The following is a 23,188-nucleotide window of genomic DNA, read 5'->3' as shown; positions in this document are numbered from 1 at the left end:
GAAATTTCAGTAAGCAAAAACCCCAACTAGGTTTCCACAGAAACTAATATCCTGACATAATGAACAGTACTTTAATATTTTAGCTTCAAGATTCTATAAGTGAATCCAAGAGTACTCATCTTTAGAATTGTCTTTCCATATTAACGTTTAATGTGTTACTGGGTTTCACATTTGTCACCGCAAAGTTTAATTCCTTAGCTTTCTAAAGATAACAGATGATTGTCAAAACAAACGCACAGACAACTGGCTTCTACAAACAAAGAATTTAAAAACCTTTGAGCTGAAGAGAAACGTTCAAAAGGAGCCACATGGGAAATCACAGGCGAGTTTTAAGTTGCATATTGTTATCCTATGAAGAGTAGATCATATATGAGCCCATTCAAAAAGGAGAGTAAAAGACTTATCGCACTTGCAAAAAACAGGGAAAGACGTTAGGCCTATCAACAATGTCTGAAAAAGCTTCAATCAAGAGCCTCAAATGGCACATTTCCCAATTTCAAAATTAAAACATCCCAGAAATGACATTTAGTAACGAAAATGCTGGGTCTAAAATCATACCTCGGACCTTAATATTCATTAAACATGGCTTTCACATCACTAAATTAAATGCATTTTGCAAGTACGGCTCGCTTACCCTTTTGTGTAGGCTGGACCTAAAAGTTAATATATATTTATATATATTTCATATTATACTGTATATAGTATATCAATTGTAAAACACTCAAAAGTCTATGTACATTAGAACTCTCTTAAAACACCAACAAACAATCGATAATGCATCTCATTGAGACGCGTCAGTATTAGACACCCGGTCAGATTATCTAGGTTGATATGTTGATGCAAACACTAAGGAGAACAATAACGTAAAAAAAACTCTTGAATACAGTATTCTTTATCTTTTCCCCAAAAATCTATGTTATTCGTCTGCTGGCCTTTTGTATGAAAGAAATCTCAGTAGCCTCACAAAAAGTTATCGACAAGATAATTGTGGGAACTCGGGAAAATAAGAATTTTAAGCTTTTAAATAAAACTCTTCCAGAGGAGATTTGGAGGGGGAATTGGGGGGGGGGGGCGTCGAAAAGCCTATATCCACAGACATTTCGGTCTGATATCTATAAATGAAACATCTGAAGTGGATTTTGTTAATGTGGTGAGTGGCAACGAGATCCAAATAAATCTAATTTTGAATTAGCAGCTCCCTTGTGATTTAAGTCAGGCAACTGAAATTATCTCTGCTACTTCACTATCAGATGACACTGTATGGATAATTAAAGCACCATAGTGAATAGCTATTGACAGCAATAACAAAAACTCAAAAATACGAAAATGAGGAAAATTCTACCATAACGGTCGCTTAACACGCCTGCAGACAACATAAATCACGTAAAAATTATTGCCTACCAAGTTGGCATTTTTCTTATTTAAAAAAATCTATTTTTGAGAAAATCAATTATTTCAATTTCAAGAGAAAAGTCAAAGCTACCGTTAACTTGAAAAAATCAAAATAGTCTCTGCTTATGCAGCGAGTATCAAGAGACACTAGGTTGTACAAAATCTTCTTTGAGTAACATTGATTGTAAATAAAACTTTTAACTCAGAGGCCAAATTTAGCCATAATAAGAGTGACTAAACCTAAAGGTGCTCCGAAAGCAATCTAAATAGCCAAGGGTATCAGAAACAAGAGGCTGCACGGTATTTCATGTAGTACAATACATAACAAAAATAATCTCTTGATAAGAGGAGTTTTCCAGGGAAAAAATTACCTTACGCTTTTTGCTAATTCAAGGTCTGTTTCAGTGGAATAATAATAGTGTTTATACGTATCTATATATGTATACACTTACATATGTAGAGTATATACATGTGTGAATGTAAACATACACTGATAACATTTGCACACTTATATGATACATACATGCGCCCCACCGTGAAAATGCAAAGCCTATCAGACCTTACAACTGCAGGGCTGTTATGAATTTCTTAGAAAATTGTCAATATACCATAGGATTACAAGAAGCTGCCTTATATACTATTCTCTAACTTTTTAACTAAGCACCGAGCAGAGCAGATTTAATTTATTTCGGTAATAATTCATCAGTATATATTATGGTGTACCTGATTCTTTTAAATGGACTAAAAAAAAAGGGAAATTAATCCAATCCTGGGGAGATTTCTTTTTTATAAATCTGGATTATCTTCTTTATTATTATTATTTTGAATAGAATGGAACCTGCAACTATCTGTCGAAAGCAAATGGTTTAATGGCACCCATAAACATTAACATTAATGATCCTGTTTAAATTCCCACATTTTTTTAAGTGACATGATTGAATATAGACCAAGCGGCTGCTCGGTGTTTGTACTATAAAGTTCCTTTATGAAAAAAGTCTTAAAAGTCTTATACCATTAGAAAAGTTAGCTTCACTCTCAATAAGAACCGAATGCTCTATATACTGACAACTTTCAAACTGTCCTTAATAGCTAACACCAAATGGAAATCAAACCGTCCATTATAGCATCACCTTTCTCTACGACATCAAGATTTATTTTCGTTTATGTACACATGAGGTGGAATATACTTTTAAAGAACTGAACGTCTTTAAAACATTAAACCTCTTCATATCTGGACCACATCAACTCTTGAACAGTAAGGACAAGTTCTCATACATACATACATATGTTTACAGTATGTATATATCTTGTAGAAATAGTTGTGTACGTATTTTTATATGTAAATGTATATACATGTCTCTGGACAAGTTCGATGTATATACATGTTCACATAAACATTCATATTGCATTAATGTACAAGCATGTTATAGTATGCAAACGTGTGTTTTTATGTGTATAGTATATAATTTTATACTTGCATATAATTATGCACGTATGTGTGTACCTACATATGTATAATTATGTGTATCAACATTATGGGTAAATTCTTGTATATATTAACATACACTCTTATGTGCAGATAATCATGTTGAATTTTTTGTGTCCGATCATTACATGCACAATATAGAAAAGATCTATAATTTCCTATATGCTTCTACAATGCCAAACTGACAAATTCTTACAATAGTACGTACTATGGCAACCCTACTCCTAATTGCAATATAACTTCTGTATCCATACAGCATTTTAAGGACAAGCGACAGGAGCGATTATAAAAAGGAATAATTACACTGACTGCATATTACAGCAGACTAGATTAATTGTAATAAAAGCAGCTAATTTACAGGCTGAGTCCACTTCCTACTACATGCTTCAAAAACTTACTGTAGGACCCAAAATGTTTTAGAAACTGGAACGTACCATCGTTTAGAAAATCTGCAAGGTTAGTTTGTGGGTTTTCTTAATAGCAGGAATCGTTACAAAAAAATTATTACATACCTTGGTAAAAGTATCTACTGCAGGATAGCTTTCCTTACATACATAAGTCTTGTCAATATAATTTTTTTTTGCGTTAGTTCAGCAGTTCTTATTGTACAACATGTTGTAAATATTAAATGCATGACAGTGTCTTGCTGCCCGAAGAAAAGCCACCAGAAAGTTATTTCCAACTTTGGCTTAAAAAAAGCGTATACAAATGAAGAGATGTACACTACAATCTCCCATTAAAAAGAGCAAACAAAACATAGCCAAAGAAACACCTGATTTTATGCGAACCTGGAAAGTTTTAGATCAGCGGAAATCAAAAGCATTAACATACATTTCGTCTTTGAAAACTCTAGCTGAAACATGAAATGGATTTATGAATGACGTTCGTAGCAATGAGAAAAAGTTTTGTTTTGAATAGACATCCGTCAGTACTTCCATAGTAATTTAGGCCATGCCAAACCTACCTCAATGCTAAATAACGCTGTAAGGGTAATTTAAAGCACCACAGTGAATGAATAGGAGAACAGGCCCGTTTTAAATAACAACAATTAGGCATAAAATCTGATTAAAACTCCCTTCAAGAAACTCGGACTTTAGGAAATAAAGAAAACTCTACCACTGCCAAAACTGTGGTCGTTATTCACCCAGGAAAAAATTTCAAATAGTAATGCTAAAAAATCCCCTACCAAACTGGCATTTTCAAGGTAGAAAAAAATGCAATTTCAAGATTCTAGAAAAATTAATTTTATGCAAAAAGCAAAAAATTGCAAGAATTTATGTTATACTTGCCACACTGAGTCCTTGCACAGAATGAGTAGATAATGCCTCTACTTGAACCCTCAACTGAATTGGGCATTCAGCAAATAAAATGTTATGATCACATAGTCCCATTCTGCCTTCTAAGTTTCTTTTTAAAAATTGTCACAGAAGATTATGGGTGACTTTGAAAATGATAATCACAAAAATAGAATTTTCAAGCAGAAAAAATTAGGGACGAACTCCTTTCTAATTTTCATACTATTTTCAGTCGGTTTCTTGGAAATCCCGATATTTTGAATTTCTCAAAGAGCAAGTCAGCACTTACGAGTGACTTACAGTATTGCAACACAGCATGGATAATTATGAGTAATAGCACAAGTGTACGTATGTCTTTGGATTATCTCTTAAATCTACACCCATTACGCCTCATCGGGAAGATATCTAAACGTCAATAACCTAACCCTTCTGGACTTATTTATATAATTATTATAATTATTATTTGTCATTTATCAATCAATTATTCACTGGTCAGCTCCCTTCTCTCCAAATGTTTCAACATCTTGGCCTCCAGAAACGCGTGACTGGAGAGGAGAAGGATGAACGTCGGTGACAGGACCTTGACCAATCAATCAATCTGGGATTCCATGCGGCGAGCGTGAATGGGCGTGGGGTTGGGTGGACGAGGGGGTGGGGGGGAGGGAGGGGCCCGGGGCCGTGGCACCGGGCCGGCCGTCCCTCATGGTTGGCTCAGCGACGGCCGCGTCGTTGGAGGGTTGGAGGTGGCGCCGTGTTCCCGGCGGGTGTAAAGGACTGTGTCCATCATGCTCAGGCTCTGGACGATGGTGTCGTCCCGCGAGACCCACTGGGCCAGCTCCTCGATGGTGATGGCGCCATCTTGGTTGGTGTCAATCAGCTGAAAGCACAGGGTGGCTTTGAGGGGCGAGTACAGTACGTAGTGGTTGGGGAAAAAAAAAAAAAAAAAAAAAAAAATTAAAAAAAAAAAGTAGAGGAGGATTGAAAGCCAAGCTTAGCTTTAAGAAAACTGAAGTAAAATGAGGAAATTGAACGCAGGGTTTTTTTTTTGGGGGGAGGGGGTTTGCTAAATTGGGATATTCTCTACTTTTAGAAGCTGAAATTCAGATGCGCTCAGTGTTGCGAAAACTCAACAAAGGCACTGAAGAAGTAAAAGAAAAACAAAAACTGGCTTTGGTTCTAAGAGCCGATATCCTGATAAAACAAATTTTGAGACGTAGGAGAACTGAGGATAAAACCTGCAAGCTCAAAATAAAGGTAAATGACAGAGAAGAAAAATCCTTAAAACATAAACGTCTGTAAATTTGTACTAGATTCTCCGAGCTTTAAAAACCTAACTTCGGAGAAATTGTACGGATGAAAAAAATACGCATCAAAAGAAAAACTTCATAAACTTCAGCTTGGTCAGACCATGCACATAATTCATTTAATCAGTCACAAAATATTAAGCGCAGAGGTTCATATCTGATTATCATATTGCAGCAAATTTCATAAAAATGGTATAATGGAATGATCCAGACAAATGAACATGGTATAATTCCTTACTAAGTAAGCGTACATTTCCAAACAATGACTCCACCAGTTTCAAAATAACCGGCAAATATGGTTACTTTTAACCCTAGCCGAGAATTCTCTTGTTTCAAAAACATCACTGCACAGTTAGAAAAAAATAATTGGAATTGGCAATTAGAGTGCGCCATGAAACTTCGTTTGCTGAAGTATAATCTTCGGCCCGGTAGCGGCCTGTGTTGTTGGCAACTATAGTGGTGTCAGACGCACGATTATGGCTAACTTTAACCTCAAATAAAATAAAAACTACTGAGGCAAGAGAGTATGTTTGATGATTGGTGGGTGATCAACATACCAATTTTGGAGATGGGGATTACCTCGTCGAGAATCAGTTTCTGTACATGATGACCGAGTACTTCTCTAACTCTCTCTCTTCTCTTTCCACACAATTTCGAGGCAACGCACCGAACTGCTTGCCTCCCTTACAAGTTCACTTTTACTCTAAATTCATTAAGAGTCAGGGTATTTTCATTAAGGTCAATTACATTACTTTCATAAAATTCTGAATTCCCGAAATCATTCCCTTTACTAACGGATCTCCGTCGAGCATCAGTCTGAGGGAGATTTTTCTCGCAGTCTTAAAAATCTTGACTAACCAGAGAATACCCAAAAATTCAATGCAAGCCCCCTCCCTGCCTGTTTGCTTACTTCAGCAACTGTTTACGCAGCGCAAACAGACGAATTGGTGAACATCTCGTAACTGAAAAATGTGCCTTGAAATGTGGAAGTTAATATTAGAGGGGAGAAGTTGAGCGAAAGAAGATGTTTGTGATACGAAAAGGGATTTCCGATCACTTTTGTATGAAGTAAACATAATGATAAGAATATATTTTCATTATTTTAACAAAAATGGTAATTGCTTGAAGTTTTTTCTCCACAAAATGTTCAAAATCCAGTTTTCATAAAAATACACCATTTGTAAATTTTGCAGAAGGTTGAAACCTTGAAATAGTACTAAATCGAACTGATATTTTTCATACAAACTTATATATAAAAAAGATCAACATTAACACCTCTCGGTAATAAAATCTGAATATTCTTTACCAATCAAGCAATTAAGAGGAATATGTTGCCTTGGAATTCAAGAAAACCCATGAACCTTCCTTAAAAAACGCCAGTAGGAATGTCTCACGTGAAAGATTTTCTCAACGTGGTCCTTGGCAGACCTCTCGTCCACTTGGGGCTCGGTGGCCCTGCCCAGCATTTCGTAAATGGCCGTCACCACGTCCACCATCTCCTTCTTCGTGATGAGGCCGTCATTATTCACGTCGTATAGACCGAAGATCCACTGCAGCTTCTCCTGCGTGGTGCCTCTCGAGACCGTCGACAACGCCCCTAGGAAGTCCTGAAAGATCAGAGAGGGATAAAGTTGAGGATACGAGACAGAAGGAAGTCTTTCTTTGACACAAGGTCAGCCAACCCCTTTAAAGGAAACTCCTCAGGCCCATGATAAATATTTATGTGATTATTTCCATAATGAAAATGTTTAACCATGGCAATTTTACCAGAAATTCAGGTTTGGGAGATTCTGAGGAAATTCTCTATGAAATTGGCGGATCTTTTTACATATATATCTGATGCCTTGAACAAAATGAAGTGGATTAGCAGTAATTAACTGCAATGCTCAACACCTTCTGGATGTTATGTTATACATTCTCTTATACATTCTTTCCCATTTTTCGGCTGTATCTCTAGAACCTGCAGTAACGCACTGCAATCTGTTTGATTTTGAATTTCTTCATGGTCCATGAGAGCTTAACAACAATGTTACAATCTAAGTTCACTCGTCCTCTTGTGATGAAATTCCATATAAAACTTTATCATATTAAATAATTTCTCATGCTGGCAGCCATTAGTCATCGTAATTAGAAATATTTCAAAATGCCAAATCGCAATTCTTGGACCAGTGACAATTTGAACGTGACCCTACGTGAAGGCTCTTTTTAAGTTTCTGAAAAACTCCTATTAATCACCGAGTTCTTTTCAGTAATTAACAAATACCAGAAGTGTTTTCCGGAGTCTTGGGTAATTGCAATACCAGTGAGGGTGAGAAAATATTCGTATTCCTCATGAATTTATAATTGATATTTCAAGTCTTAAGAGATCACAGGTCATTACACCAATCTTCCTACGCACACAATATACACACACATACACGCATAAAAGCTTCTTATCATAAATTTGCACACACACACACATATTATATTATATATATATATATATATATATATCATATATTATATATATATATCTGTGTACGTATATGTTGTAACTCTATAAATTCACCACACTACTTATTTGGAGGTTGTTAACATATTCTTGTTTACAAGAGGATATTCTAAATTGTTGATATAGTAGCTCTAAAAGCAAAACAGTTAGTCACGTATTCTGTGAAACCATTAAGGTAATAAATAACAATACCTATAATACGGAAATTAAATTAAAACGTGGCAGTTTTGATCGTGGTCATTATTTCTAGTCTCTATCACACACACACACACATCACACACACACACACATATATATTATATATATATATATATATTATATATATATATATATATATATATATATATATATGTGTGTGTGTTTGTGTGTGTGTGTGTGCATTATTGCTATATCGGGAAACGGACCTCGTTATGGACGAAATATTGCGGAAAAAATAAATAAATAAAAAGGTACCAGGTGTTCTAAATCAATACTCGTTCCCGTCTCAGTAAACACGCAGCTTCTGATTTTATATATTGTGCCACATGTGTCAAATATGTATCAAGTAACAAGCACCAATAAAATAACAAGCCTAATGAAGTCCGAAATCGGCGACCTGGTGTCCATATCAGTACACAAACTGCCACATCGATTCATTGTTCACGAAAACGCATCGTTCGACGAGATCGAAAAGATTTGAAAAGTCGGCAAATGTTAGGTCAAATGAACCTACAAAATGATGACCTCCTTCCCCCCTCCGCTCCCCTCCCCTTCTAAAAATTGAGAGTGGGGTACTATCTAACAATCAGTTTTATATCGGCAGATTAAAAGACAATTACCACCGGAAATGATTAACATGGCTGGACCAATACGCCCTCGGTATTCGTTGTCAAACAACCAGGCTCCATTGCAGAGTATACTCTTTTAGTTTTGTGGGTAAAAGATAATTTTACATATTAATTATACTGAAGTATTAACAGCAGTCAATCGAAAACCTAGTTAAAAATGACTGAGAGAGAGAGAGAGAGAGAGAGAGAGAGAGAGAGAGAGAGAGAGAGAGAGAGAGCAATGCAAAGGAGAGTAGACAAACACAAAAACGACCATTTATTCGCCTGATAGTTGATAAAAACATAAATTTTGATATTTATTTATATAAAAAAATTTAGCAACATTAGCTCAACTAATCTGGCTCAGGATTTAAAGTTGCTTCATAGAGAAAGCACGAATATACCGTTCAATTCCTTAACCTAATCCTAAAGACGTATTATATGACCTTGTCTACATTCTTATTCTAATGAAATTTACCATGTATCAATGTTACCTAACCAAACAAAGTTAATTGGCAAAGTTAAATGTCATGTAAAGATATACACCAATATAAAATATACTGAAAAGAGAATTCTCTGAAATGCAAAGATTTAGTAAAAAGAAAAAAAAAAAACTATAATAAATCAGCATCCAGTCTTAACTGATGAAATCGAGAGCCTGTATTGCTCAAACGACATGCTGCAACCATGTAAGCAAGAGGCGTGGACAGAGTGAAGGGGTTGGTCGGGGGAGGTTCGGTTGACCTTTTCCTTGATCGACCAGGAAGAAATGAGAGAGAGAGAGAGAGAGAGAGAGAGAGAGAGAGAGAGAGAGAGAGAGAGAGAGAGAGACTTTGGAGCGATTGTTTTTCTGTTCCAGCAGGAAAAAATACTGTTCCGATCTGGATTCGTCATTTGATTAATAAGCTGCAGTTTACATTTCTATCATTGTCGATCATTTTGGATTCCAAAAATTTACAATACCAGACTTTACCACGTGTCATACTCTTGTGTTTATTATCATTTATTCTCCAATAGTGATGAGATGGGTGATGAAGTTGAATTATGAAGCAGGTAGATGGAATCCAGAGTAACGAAAAATAATATTCAAATGAAGCAAAAATAGACATAATACCATGCCATTAAGGCCGCAGCCACAAATGTTAAATTTATGCACTGCCAAAATAAGTCGGTGTATTGAAATATACATTAAATAGACCATTCATTTGAGGCTTGGAGTTACTCGCTGCTAAACCCCCTTCTCTGATGAATGAGATATCTAAAAAATGAATAAATTCACGAAGGGATGAAATTATTTCAACACAAAAAGATTTTTTGAACAGTGAAATTTTGAATAAATTATATGTATTACTACACCATGGAAGTGGTCTGTGTCAACTGAACAACTTTTAAAAAAAAAAAGTTTATTTCCAAAGTTAAATGACTTTTCTGAAAATACTTTTCAAGTGGATATGAGAGAATGAAATGTGCATTCAACAACAACAAAGGTGCACCAAAATCTGATCTGCACTAATATATACACCAATGAAGAATCAGGAGCTAAACAATGCACTCAACAAAAACTCTTGACTGTTGCTAATGTTAATGAATACACGCTGATGCTGATCTGAGAATGGTTGGGCGAACAATCACAGACAACATAAGGCTGCCAAATAAAAAAAAAAAAAAAAAAAATAGGGAGAGGCTCTAGCCAGGTACCCATCTACGAAGCTATAGTACCTTATGTGAACGTAAGAACTGCAGGAAGACAAGCTAAGACAGAAACCGGACAAACTTTAGTCAGGAAAGGCTCTCTTGAATTTTCAACCCCGCCGAGCTGAGAATGGTCTCGAAGACCGCAAATAAGAAAGGTCTTTCCTTTCTAGCTGAACATTAGCCACTGAATCTACAGCACCCTTCCACCGTTGCACCCTCTCTCTCTCTCTCTCTCTCTGAGTATGGTTCTCTACGACTCTGGCAGCGCACAAACTCTTAGGTATCCCTGTTACAATAGAACCTCGTAATTCGCTCACCTCTCCTCAACCGTCTCTCTCTCCCCGTATGATTTTTCTAGGACTTCAGATGTTCACAAACACGCCAGAAATGTTAGCACATCTAGGAAGTCAAATAGATATTTTACAGGAGTCTGGATAAGCACGCATTCTCTCTCCCCCACCCTCCTCCCCTCGCCGCGATTTATATAGGAATTTCTTCTGCCGGTTATAAATGGAGGCTTTTAAGCTTCATCCTGGACATGTCCCGAAGTAACTCCTGAAATTTTAAAGACTCGGCCAAAGCACGGAGTGCATAGGTATTCAAGTATTCATTACATTATCGTTTAATCTTTTATATGACGGCAGAAGAGGGGTCTGGGGAACAGGAGGGAAGGTCTGACTTATTTTCTTTGGGCTGGAAGACTAATTTAGGAAATATGTATGGGTTGGAAAGTGCTCTAGATACCCACACGGAGTTTTAGTACGCAATAAAACAACGGAGTATCACAAGTAAAGGGGCAGTTATAGATGAAAATGCTGTGAAAAACAAAACGTACGTTAAAATATTTGTTATAAAGAAAATTGGAAACGAAAATTAACACCTACTGTGACAGTAAAACTACTGAGATGAACTATACCGAAAAACTAATAAAGCCACATTCTGATATACACCTGAGGACTATTCTGATGAATAAATCAGAAATGGAAGTTCCTTACCTGCACAGTAAAATGTACCCAAATGAAACGCACGAATAAACAAAACCTAGTCAAATATCAAAGATACAAAACCTAATCAAATATCAAAGATGCAGATTCAAGAATGACTTGAAGCACCGTACCAATATTAATCATATAAGTCGTTTATGATGAGTACTACGCGAAAAGGAATGTTACAAATAACCTCAGAAAAAGTTACTATTTAGTGGCTCATCCCACAACAGCCCTAAAAAAGACAGCGCCATGAGCACATAACAAAGGAAGTCCCACCCAGAGCCACACCAGAGATTAGTAGACAAAAAGTAATGCTGTAACTCAAAAGCAGCAACAACCACCCTGCCATTAACTGCTCTTCTATCAGACCTTGAAAGTACTTCTCCCAAAAACCTTTATCTCCTCATTTCTCACAACAATTTCTAAACCAGCTTTTCCTCAAGTAAATAAGGTGGACTGAATTCTTTATAAGTGATTTTAGAAAAATAAATAATTTTCTTAAATACTGATTTCAATTCACAAAAATAATGAAGATGAATTTGAAAATTAATATAGTCTGAAGAAACAGTTTAAAACAGAGATAGTGCAGTATCCTGAAAATAAAAAGTAAAAGAACAACAACAGTACAAACCAGAATTACCATTCCCATCTATCAGAGACATTGACTTTTCGAGTTGAAGAAATCCTTTCCAATGTTATAATATCATTGCTTTGAAGAGCTAACATGCAAACTGGAAAGCAAAGACGAAATATGGCCCAGGGGAAGACAAATAAAGACTACAACACCAACAACAGCGTTAATGCTATGGAAGGAGAAAAAAAAGTGGAAAAAAAACGTTAAAAAGAAAGAAAAAATGATAAGTTAAGATTTTTAATGTCTGGTGATAAAGCATACTGACCTCGAAGCTAATCTGGCCGTGGTTGTTCTGCTTGAACGTGTTGAAGACGTAGTGGGCGTAGTGGGTTGCGTCTGGAAAGACGAAGAGGATCTATTGCTAAACGAATTACTTACACAGTTTTCTTAATGAAGATATAAATGATTCCATATGCAATGAACACATTGTTATGCGTGTTAATATATAATACAGACAAGAGAATGTACTCATAATTTGTTACATAAATTACCAAATCACAATGTGTATATATATATATATATATATATATATATATATATATATATATATATATATATATATATATATAACTTGTGTTGCTCAATTACCAAAATCCACGATATATTTTTAGTTATAATTTGTCAAGATATGCCGATTCGATTATACACTATATATTTGTTGAATGAATAAAAATATTAATTTGGCACATAAATCCAGGGCACATTGTCGATAATGTATGGCAAAGACACTTAAGGTACATAAAAAAATGTTAATGCAAAACTGTAATAAATATTGTTGTTGCAATTTACCCCACCTTGAATGCCTTAGTAATATAATCCATTCAAGAGAAATACAATACAAATTGTACCATAAGACATGACACAAAAAACAGAACTAAATATAAATGTAACTTAGAGATATCTTGCGTACTTTCTCTATATATGGACGATGAGATTAATTTTAAAAATTGCAATACGCCTCCGTTGTAGTGTGACAGAGGAGTTTCTGTCGAGACGCCATTTGAATTATTCAGCAAATCAATAGCTATGCAGTGGCTGAACATTCAGGTGCGAGAATGTCTGGACTCTTGCCTGCTGACTAAGTCATTGATCCCGCAATTTTAACAAGGTATACATTCTAAATTACAAATACAAAATACTATTAAAGAGAATGAGTTATTGTATGCAATCTAAACATAAAGCGTAAGAATATTTGATGTAATTAAAAAACCCGCATTGGATATTTTGATGTACAAAACACAGGTCTTTTCTTCCAGGATAAAATCTTGGTACCCTCAATTTTTCATGTCCTAATCCTAAACACTTTTAAAACAAATACATAAAGGAATATCGCAGCTCACTAATATACTTTAGTTCTTGAGAGCTACTCAACTGCCCTATCACTTATCATCGCACTTCCGTCATCCATTCTTTGTCTCTTTGTGGTATTTACAGCACACACAACTTTACTGCGGTCAGTTGGACCTTCCATATTTTTGAACTGAAGTTTCCATTCTTAGGAACTCAACATTTAAATCAACAAAACTCAGGTGGTGGTGGCAAAGTGACTAATAGTAATTATTCCACCACTTTCTTTCCCCAGGGCCTTGTTGCTATTATTATGAGTGCACTAACTCCTCAGGCTCTGTTATGCTTTCATTCCGCTGAATTTCAGGTTGCATGGACTAAGGACAAACTAAGGCTTAGGGTCTAAATTCCACTGCAAAATCTGAATGCTTACTTTATTTTCCCGAATCAATTCTCTTTTTTAGTTAAAAATATCAGGTTTAGCCCTCAAAACTAGATGTCCTCCCATCGGTTCTGATGGTACTTACAATTTGTTTATATTTGACTGTTTCTGGCTCAATAAAATTATGATCTGTTCCCATACATCAATTAATAGTCAGGTCTTCTCAAAAAGCAGGGTAAGAATTATGGGTTTGATAATATATTCTGTGGACTGAACTTCCACCAATTTTCAGTTATTGTTGGTCAAAACTAGCCTTTGATTCTCTTCAGTTATAATTAAAAGTTTTTAACTTAAAAATTCCCTTATGTTCACTTGTTGAGGACTGTCAGTGAATGATCAAGAAAATACAGGTATCGCACGCTGTTATCAGCTATTTACCTTTTATCTATACTCTTTATCTTGCTTTCCTCACACCGGTGCTTGCCTTTTTCAAGGCAATTTCAAAACCTCTGAAAGGGTTTTGCCATTAGCCTAAGACAAATGCCGTCTAGGGCAAAAATGTGTCAGGGGTATGAATGGATCGGGGTAAAATTGGATCGGGGTATAAATGGATTGGGGTTAAAAATGGATCTGGGTAAAAATGGATTGGGGGTAAAAATGGATTGGGAGTAGAAATGGATCGGGGTAAAAATGGATGGGGAGTAGAAAATGGATCGGGGTAAAAAATGGATTGGGAGTAGAATGGATCGGGGTAAAAATGAATCAAAGGTGAATAGAGGATCGGGGGTAAAAAAGAATCTGGGTAAAATGGATCAGGGATAAAATAGATCAGGGGTAAATAGGGATCGGAGGTAAAAATGGATTGTAGGTAAAATGGATTGGGGATAAAAATGGAACGGCGTACAAATAAATAAGGAATGAAAATGGATCAGGGGTAAAAATGGTAGAAATGGGTGGTAACAATATTGGAACTGGGTACATTAAACATTTTTTAGGAATCACCCCGGGTAAAAAATGGATCAGGGTAACAATAGACTGGGGGTAAAAATACTCGATCCGGGGTTTAAAAAATCCGGAAATGGATTAAACCGGATGGAAAAATTGGGGTCCCAAAAAATGGGACTGGGATAACCTAGTAAAAATGAATCAGGGTAAAAATGGATAACGGGCAAAAATAGGTTAGGGTACAAAAGGATTGAGGGTAAAAATGGATGGGAAAATGGATCAGGGGTAAAATTGGATCAGGGATAAAAATGGATCTAGTAAAAATGGATCAAGGGTATAAATGGATAGGGGTAAAAATGAATCAGGGGTAATAAGGGATTGGAAGCTAAAAATGAATAAGGGGTAAAAATAGATTGGGGTACAAATGGATCGGGGTTGCAAATGGATTGGGGGTAAAAATGGATTGAGGGAAAAAATTGATCAAGGTAAAAATGGATTTGGGGTAAAAATAAAAAATGGAATCAGGGTAAAAAAATGGAAAAATCGGATCGATTGGGAAGGGTAAAAAATGGATCAAGGGTAAAAATGGATCAAGGTAAACATGGATGGGGAGTAAAAATGGATCGAGGGTAAAAATGGATCAAGGTAAAAATGGATGGGGAGTAAAAATGGATTAGCATAAAAATGGATCGGGGGTCAAAAATGGATCGTAGGGGGTAAAATGGATCAAGGGTAAAAAATGGATTTCAAGGGGTAAAAATGGATCAAGGGTAAAAATGGATCAAGGGTCAAAATGGATCGGGGGGTAAAAAAACAAGAAAATGGGATGGGGATAAAAGGCGGATGGGGGAAAAAGGGATGATAAAAAAAGGGTGGGAAAAATACAAATAAAAAGGATGGGCGGGGGATAAAAATAAAAAGATTGTAAAAATAGATAGGGAAGAAAAATGGATCGTGGATAAAAATAGATTGGGGATAAAAATAGATTGGGGGTAAAAATAGAAATATGGATCGGGGTGAAAATGGATTGGGGGTAAAAAAGAATCGAGGGTAAAAATGTATCAAGGGTAAAAATGGATCGGGGTAAAAATGGATCACAGTAAAAATGGATCGTGGTAAAAATGGATCGCAGTAAAAATGGATCGCAGTAAAAATGGATCGCAGTAAAACTGGATCGGGGTAAAACTGGATCGGGGGTAAAAATGGATTGGGGTAAAAATGGACCGAGGGTTAAAATGGATCAGCAGTAAAAATGGATCAAGAGTAAAAATGGCTCAGGGTAAAAATGGATTAGGGGTAAAAATGGATCCAGGGTAAAAATGGATCAGAGTAAAAATAGATAGGGCTAAAGATAGATAAGGGGTAAAAAATGGACGAGGGGTATGGATCAGAGTAAAAATAGATAGGGCTAAAGATAGATAAGGGGTAAAAATGGATCGAGGGTAAAAATGGATCAGAGTAAAAATAGATAGGGCTAAAGATAGATAAGGGGTAAAAATGGATCGGGGGTAAAAATGGATAGGGGGTAAAAATAGATTAGGGTACAGATGGATTGTGTTGAAAATGGATTTGGGGGAAAATGGATCAGGGATAAAAATGGATCAGGGTTAAAAATAGATCAGGGTAAAAATGGATCGGGGTAAAAATGGATCAAGGATAAAAATGAATCAGGGGCAAATATGGATACGGGTGAAAATGGTTTGGGGTAAAAATGGATCGGGGTAAAAATGGAATGGGTAAAAATGGATCAGGGTAAAAATGAAAAGGGTAAAAATGAATAAGGGTAAAAATGGATCGTGATAAAAATGTATCAGGGGTAAAAATGGATCTAGTAAAAATGGATCTGGGGTTAAAATGGATCTAGTAAAAATGGATCTGGGGTTAAAATGGATCGGGGGTAAAAATGTATCGGTGGTAAAGATGGATCAGAATAAAAATGGATTGGGATAAAAATGGATCGGGAGTAAAAATGTATCGGGATAAAAATGGATCGGAATAAAAATGGATCGGGTTAAAAAATTGACTGGGGGTAAAAATGGACCAGGGGTGAATATGGATCAAGGTAAATACTGATCGGGGTAAAAATGGATCAGGGGGAAAATGGGTAAAAACGGATTGGGGTAAAAACAGATTGGGGTAAAAATGGGTTGGGGGTAAAATGGAACGGGGGTAAAAATGGATTGTGGTTCAAAATGGATCAGGGTAAAAACGGATTAGGTGTAAAAATGGAACGGGGTTAAGAATGGATCAGAGTAAAAATGGATCGGGGGTAAAAATGGATTGGAGTAAAAATGGATTTGGGGTAAGAATGGACTCGGGGTAAAAATGGATCTGGGTAAAAATGGATCAGAAAATGGATCTGGGTAAAATTAGATTGGGAGTAAAAATAGATAAGGGGCAAAAATAGATCAGGGCATAAATAGACCTGGGGGTCATAATGGATTGGGGTAAAAAATGGATCAGGGGTAAAAATGGATAGGAGGTAAAAATAGATTGGGGTGCAAACGGATCGGGGGTAAAAATGAGGGCCTCAGAACCACTGAGTTGTAAATGCCACCCCCACCAATATTGAGTTAGAGTACCAGTAGATTTGGCAACGTTTCCTCTGTCTATTTGTTGCATTTCTATGCTATTCAGGAGTTTCAAAACAGTCGAAATCCCTACTTGAGCAGTAGGAATTATCGATTTTGTCTACATGAATGAACTTTGTGTCGCGCGGAGGTTACAGCCTCATAAGAGCTAAGTTAGAACCACAAGGAAGCACGTGCGTAGCTCAAGAGTGAGCCAATGAGAGTGCGCGTCACTAAGCGGGTAGTCAGTTGTAAGCCAATCAGCATTTTTCCCATAAGGCGCCCGTAAGTGTCGGCCAATCACCCTGCACAGTTTACAATCTCCGTTACTGTTTACATTCCCCACCTCCCTATATTTTAAAGTTCTTTAGCGGATGTACAGTATTTTCATGGTGAGTACAGATTAAAATATTTGCTCTTCTTAGAGAAGTAGTAGTGAGCGTAGTAGTATTATTTTTCTATAATTTTTTTTTGTGTTTGATTATTATTATAATATTGGTGATGATTATTTTACTGGCTAAACATTATGATGATGGAATGTTATCATGGTCAACATTATAATTACTAATATTACCGTATTATCATTATTATTTGCTATTATCATTAATAATATTATTATCAATACTCCTATTATTATTATTATCATTATTATTATTATTATTATTATTATTATTATTATTATTATTATTATTATAACATCCATGATTATAACATCCATCATGGGAGTGCAGATTTTAATTATTCCATTTTATTATATTATTATTTCAATTATTATTAACCAATATTACTGTATTGACATTATTATTGATATTATTTTTATATTATTATTATTATTATTATTATTATTATTATTATTATTATTATTATTATTATTACATCTATTGCTGTTATAACACGAATATAATAACACTTTATTATCCTTTTACACATTTAATTATGGTTTAAGTGCTGGTTATGAATACAATATACACAAATGTGAGGGGGTTAGGAGCACATTTTGAATGCTAGCGCACAACGCGCACCCACAATTTTTTTTTTTAAATTTTTTGTTTTCACCAAAAATTTATAAAGGGTAGGGCTTTCATGTGAAACTTAGTTTAAATCAATATCTTTCTTAGAAGCAGAGTAATGAATGCTAGACTTTGAGGGCAATTTACTCATTTTTTAAAGTGGCGTTTACCACCTTGTGGTTCTGAGGCCCTCAAATGGATCAGGGGTAACAATGGAATGGGGGTACAAATGGTTCGCGGTAACAGTAGATTGGAAAATGGATCAGGGTAAAAGTGGATCGGAGGTATAAATGGATCGGAGGTAAAAATGGATGGGGTAAAAATAGATCAGGGGTAAAATAGATAAGGGGTAAAAATGGATCGGCGGTAAATATAGATCATGGGTAAAAATGAATAGGGGGTAAAAATAGATTGGGATACAAATGGATCCGGGGTAAAAATGTATCGTGGGTAATAATTGTTTGGGGGTAAAAATGAATCAGGGGTAAAAATTAGTCTGAGTAAAAACGGATCGAGGGTAAAAACGGATCGAGGGTGAAAATGGATTGGGGGTAAAACTGGATCGGGGGTAAAAATGGATCGTGGGATCGTGGGTTAAAAATGATCGGGGTTTGGGGGTAAAAATGGATTGGAATAAAAATGGATTGCTGGTGAAAATGGATCAGCTGTAAAAATGAATCAGCAAATGGTTTCAGGTAAAAATAGATAGAGCGTAAAAATGGATCGAGGGTAAAAAGGGATCGGGGTAAAAATGGATAGGGGGTATAAATGGATGGGGGTAAAAATGGAATAGGGTAAAAATAGATCAGGGGTAAAATATGATAAGGGGTGGTGAAAAAATAAGATAAGGGATCGTGGTGGGGTTAAAAATGGATCGGGGGTAAAATTGGATTAAGGTACAAATGGATTGTGGGTAAAATGGATTGGGGATAAAAATGGATCAGGGGTTAAATATACCAGGAACGGGGGTACAAATGTTTTGGGGTAAAAATGGATCGAGGGTAAAAATGGATCTGGGTAAAAATGGATCAGGGGTAAAAATAGATCGGGAGTAAAAATAGATCAGGGGTAAAAATAGATTGGGGGTAAAAATAGATTGGTGGTAAAAATGAATAGGGGGTAAAAATGGATAGGGGGTAAAAAATGGATCTAGGTTAAAAATGGATCAGGGGTAAAAATAGAAGGTAAAAACAGATTTGGTGTAAAAATGGATCGGATTTGGTCTGTAAAAATGGACAGGGGTAAAAATAGATCGGGAAAATGGATCTGGGTAAAAATAGATTGGGGGTAAAAATAGATTGGGGGTTAAAATAGATCAGGGGTAAAAATATTGGGGTAAATATGGATAGGAGGTAATAAATGGATCTAGGTTAAAAATGGATAGGAGGTAAAAATAGATTAGGGGTAAAAATGGATCGGGGGTAAAAAGGGATTGGGGGTGAATGGGCTTGGGAATAGGAAATTCGTGGGTTAAAAAACAAAAATGGATTGGGGCGGGGGTAGGGGTAAACAATGGATCGGGGCCGGTAAATATAGATCAGGGGTAAAAATAGATCACTGGTCAAAATAGATTGGAGGTAAAAATGGATATGGGGTAAAAAATGGATCAGAAAATAGATCAAAGGAGTAGATCGGGGGGTATAGATCAGGAGAAAAACAGATCAAAAAGGGGGGAAAAAACAGATCGGGGGAAAAAAAGGGGGAAAAAATGGGGATGGGTATAGATCGGGGGTCCATAAAAAGGATCGTAAAAATAGATCGGGGTTAAAAGATCAGTGGGTAAAAATAGATCAGGAGATAGGGGTAAAAATAGATCAGGGGGAAAAAGGGTATAGATCGGGGGTAAAAATAGATCGGGGGTATGGATCAGTAAAAATGGATCGAGTAAAAATGGATCGGGGGTGGGTAAAAATATAAAAAGGGGAAAAAGGTTGATTTGGGGTAACAATTGGATTCGTAAAAATGGGAAATCGGGGGTATGGATCGGGGGCAAAAAATGGACTGGGGTAAAAATGGATCGGGGATAAAAAATGGATGGAGTAAAAATAAAGGAATCTTGTGAAAAATGGAATTCATGGGTAAAAAAATGTTAATGTGGGTAAAAAGGGATTAAGGGTAAAAAATGAAATCGGGGGTAAAAATGAATCAGGGTTAAAAAATATTATAGGAGTAAATTTGATCGGAGTAAAAATGGGTTGGGGTAAAAATGGATGGAGGTAAAAATGGATCGGGATTAAAAATGGATCGGGGGTAAAAATGGATCGAGGTCAAAATGGATCGAGGTCAAAATGGATCGAGTAAAAATGGAATCAGGGGTATAAATGGATTCAAAAGGGGTATTGGATCAGGGGTAAAATAAAGGATCGAGGGTAAAAATGGATCAGGGGTAATAAATGGGATTTTTTCCAGGGGTAAAAATGGATCAAAAGGGGGTAATTTGGGGGAAAAATTCGGTGGTAATGGAATCGTGAGGGGTAAAAATGGATTAAGGGTAAAATGGATTGGGGTAAAAATGAATCAGAGAATTGACAGGGGTAAAAAATGGACGCAGGGGTTAAAAAGGGTCAAAAAAGGGTAAAAATGGATAGAAGTATAAATGGGCTTAGGGGAAATAAAATGGAAAATCGGTCTATAATTGGTTTAAAAATAGATCAGGGGTAAAAATGGATCCGAGGGTAAAAATTGGATCAAAGGGAAAAAAATGGGATTCGGGGGTAAAAAAATGGATCCGGGGATTAAAATTGGATCGGGGGGTTTTAAAATGGATCAGGGGTAAAAATGGGTAGGGGGAAAAAAATGGACTGGGGTAAAAATGGATCGGGGATAATAATGGATGGAGTAAAAAATTCAGGGTAGAGATCATTGGTGAAAATGGATTGTGGGTAAAAATCGATTGAGGGTAAAAATGAATCGGGGGTAAAAATATATGAGATAAAATTTGATCGGAGTAAAAATGGATCGAGGTCAAAATGGATCGAGGGTCATGATCGAATAATAAAAATGGATCAGTATAAAAATGGATCGGGGGTAAAAATGGATCGGTGGTAAAAATGGATCGTGAGTAAAAATGGATTAGGGTAAAATGGATTGGGGTAAAAATGAATCAGAGAATTGACAGGGGTAAAAATGGATCAGGGGTAAAAATGGACGCAGGGTTAAAAGGGATCAGGGTAAAAATGGATAGAGTATAAATGGACTAGGGATAAAAATGGATCAGTCAAAATAGATTAGTGGTAAAAATAGATCAGGGGTAAAAATAGATCAGGGGTAAAAATGGATAAGGGTAAAAATGATTAGGGGAATAGAAGGATCGGGGGTAAAAATGGATAGGGGATAAACATAGATTGGGGTACAAATGGATTGGGGTAAAAATGGATCGGCGGTAAAAATTGATCTGGGTTAAAAATAAATCAGGGTAAAAATGAATTGGGAGTAAAAATAGATTGGGAGTAAAACTGGATTGGAAAATGGATCAGGGTACAAATGGATCAGGGTACAAATAGATTGGGGGTAAAAATGGATAGGGGGTAAAAAATGGATCAGGGGTAAAAATGGACAGAAGGTAAAAATAGATTGGGAGTAAAAATGCATTGGAAAATAGATCAGGGTAAAAATGGATTGGGAGTATAAATGGATCTGGGTAAAAATAGATCAGGGGTAAAAATAGATCAGGAGTAAAAATAGATCAGGGGTAAAAATAGATTAGGGGTAAAAATGGATAGGAGGTAAAAATTGGATTTGGGGTGTAAAAATGGATAGGAGGTAAAAATAGATTGGGGGTAAAATGGATCAGGGGTAACAATGGATCGGGGGTAACAATGGAACAGGGAAAAAATAGATCGGGGTAACAATGGATCGGGGGTAAAAATTGATCAAGAGTGAAAATGGATCGGGAGTAAAAATGGATAGGGGGCAAAAATAGATTGGGGAAAAATTGGATCGGGGATAAAAATGGATGGGGTAAAAATAGATCATTGGTAAAAATAGATAATTGGTAAAAATGGATCATGGGTAAAAATGGATTGAGGGTAAAATGAATGGGTGTCAAAAATTAGCGGGTGGGGTAAAAATATATGAGATAAAATTTGATCAGAGTAGAAATGGATTGGGGTAATAATGGATCTAGGTAAAAATGGATCAGGAGTAAAAATGGATCAGGGGTATAAATGGATCGGGGGTATAAAAATGGATCGGGGGTAGGGTAAAAATGGATCGGTGGTAAAAATGGAACGGGGGTAAAAATGGATCGGGAGTAAAAATGGATTAGGGTAAAATGGATCAGGGGTAAAAATGGATCAAGAGTAAAAAGGGATCAGGGTAAAAATGGATAGAGTATAAATGGATCAAGAATAAAAATGGATCAGAGTAAAAATAGCTCAGTGATAAAAACAGATCAGGGGTAAAAATAGATCATGGGTAAAAATAGATCAGGGGTAAAAATGGATAAAGGTAACAATGATTAGGGGAATAGAAGGATCGGGGGTAAAAATGGATAGGGGATAAAAATAGATTGGGGTACAAATGGATTGGGGTAAAAATTGATCGGGGTAAAAATTGGATCGGGGTTAAAAATGGATCAGGGTTAAAAATAGATCAGGGTAAAAATGAATAGGGGTGAAGATGGATCAGAGTAAAAATGGATCGGGGTGAAAATGGATCAAGGGTAAAAATGGATTGGGATAAAATTGAATCAGGGTAAAAATGGATCAGGGGTGGTAATGGATAGGGGATAAATATGGATGGGTTAAAAATGGATCGGGATAAAATTGGATCCAGGGTGAAAATGGATCGGGCTTAAAATGGATTGAGGTAAAAATGGAGCGTAGTTAAAAATGGATTGGGAGTAAAAATGGATCGGGAGTAAAAGGATCAGGTTAAAAATGGATTGGGAGGAAAAAATGG

At 36.1% G+C, this 23,188-nt stretch overlaps 1 protein-coding gene and 1 pseudogene across 1 annotated transcript; one reads left to right on the top strand and one right to left on the bottom strand.

Annotated features, from left to right (window-relative positions):
- The window catches only part of LOC135208629 (uncharacterized), a 794,601-nt pseudogene that overhangs the window by 683,924 nt on the left and 87,489 nt on the right, over positions 1 to 23,188 (top strand).
- LOC135208628 (Kv channel-interacting protein 2-like) lies at positions 1,110 to 12,424 on the bottom strand. Its single transcript, XM_064241011.1, has 3 exons — positions 12,358 to 12,424; positions 6,872 to 7,084; positions 1,110 to 5,050 (listed from the first exon to the last, which is right to left on the bottom strand). The coding sequence occupies exons 2-3, from the start codon at positions 6,971 to 6,973 to the stop codon at positions 4,874 to 4,876; spliced, it is 279 nt and encodes a 92-aa protein (XP_064097081.1). The 5' UTR covers positions 6,974 to 7,084; positions 12,358 to 12,424; the 3' UTR covers positions 1,110 to 4,873.

The sequence above is a fragment of the Macrobrachium nipponense genome, chromosome 35 (assembly GCF_015104395.2).
Source record: "Macrobrachium nipponense isolate FS-2020 chromosome 35, ASM1510439v2, whole genome shotgun sequence".
In the NCBI taxonomy this organism is placed as follows: domain Eukaryota; kingdom Metazoa; phylum Arthropoda; class Malacostraca; order Decapoda; family Palaemonidae; genus Macrobrachium; species Macrobrachium nipponense.
Note: the sequence above shows the minus strand (reverse complement) of the source record. Positions and strands in the feature narration are given on the sequence as shown.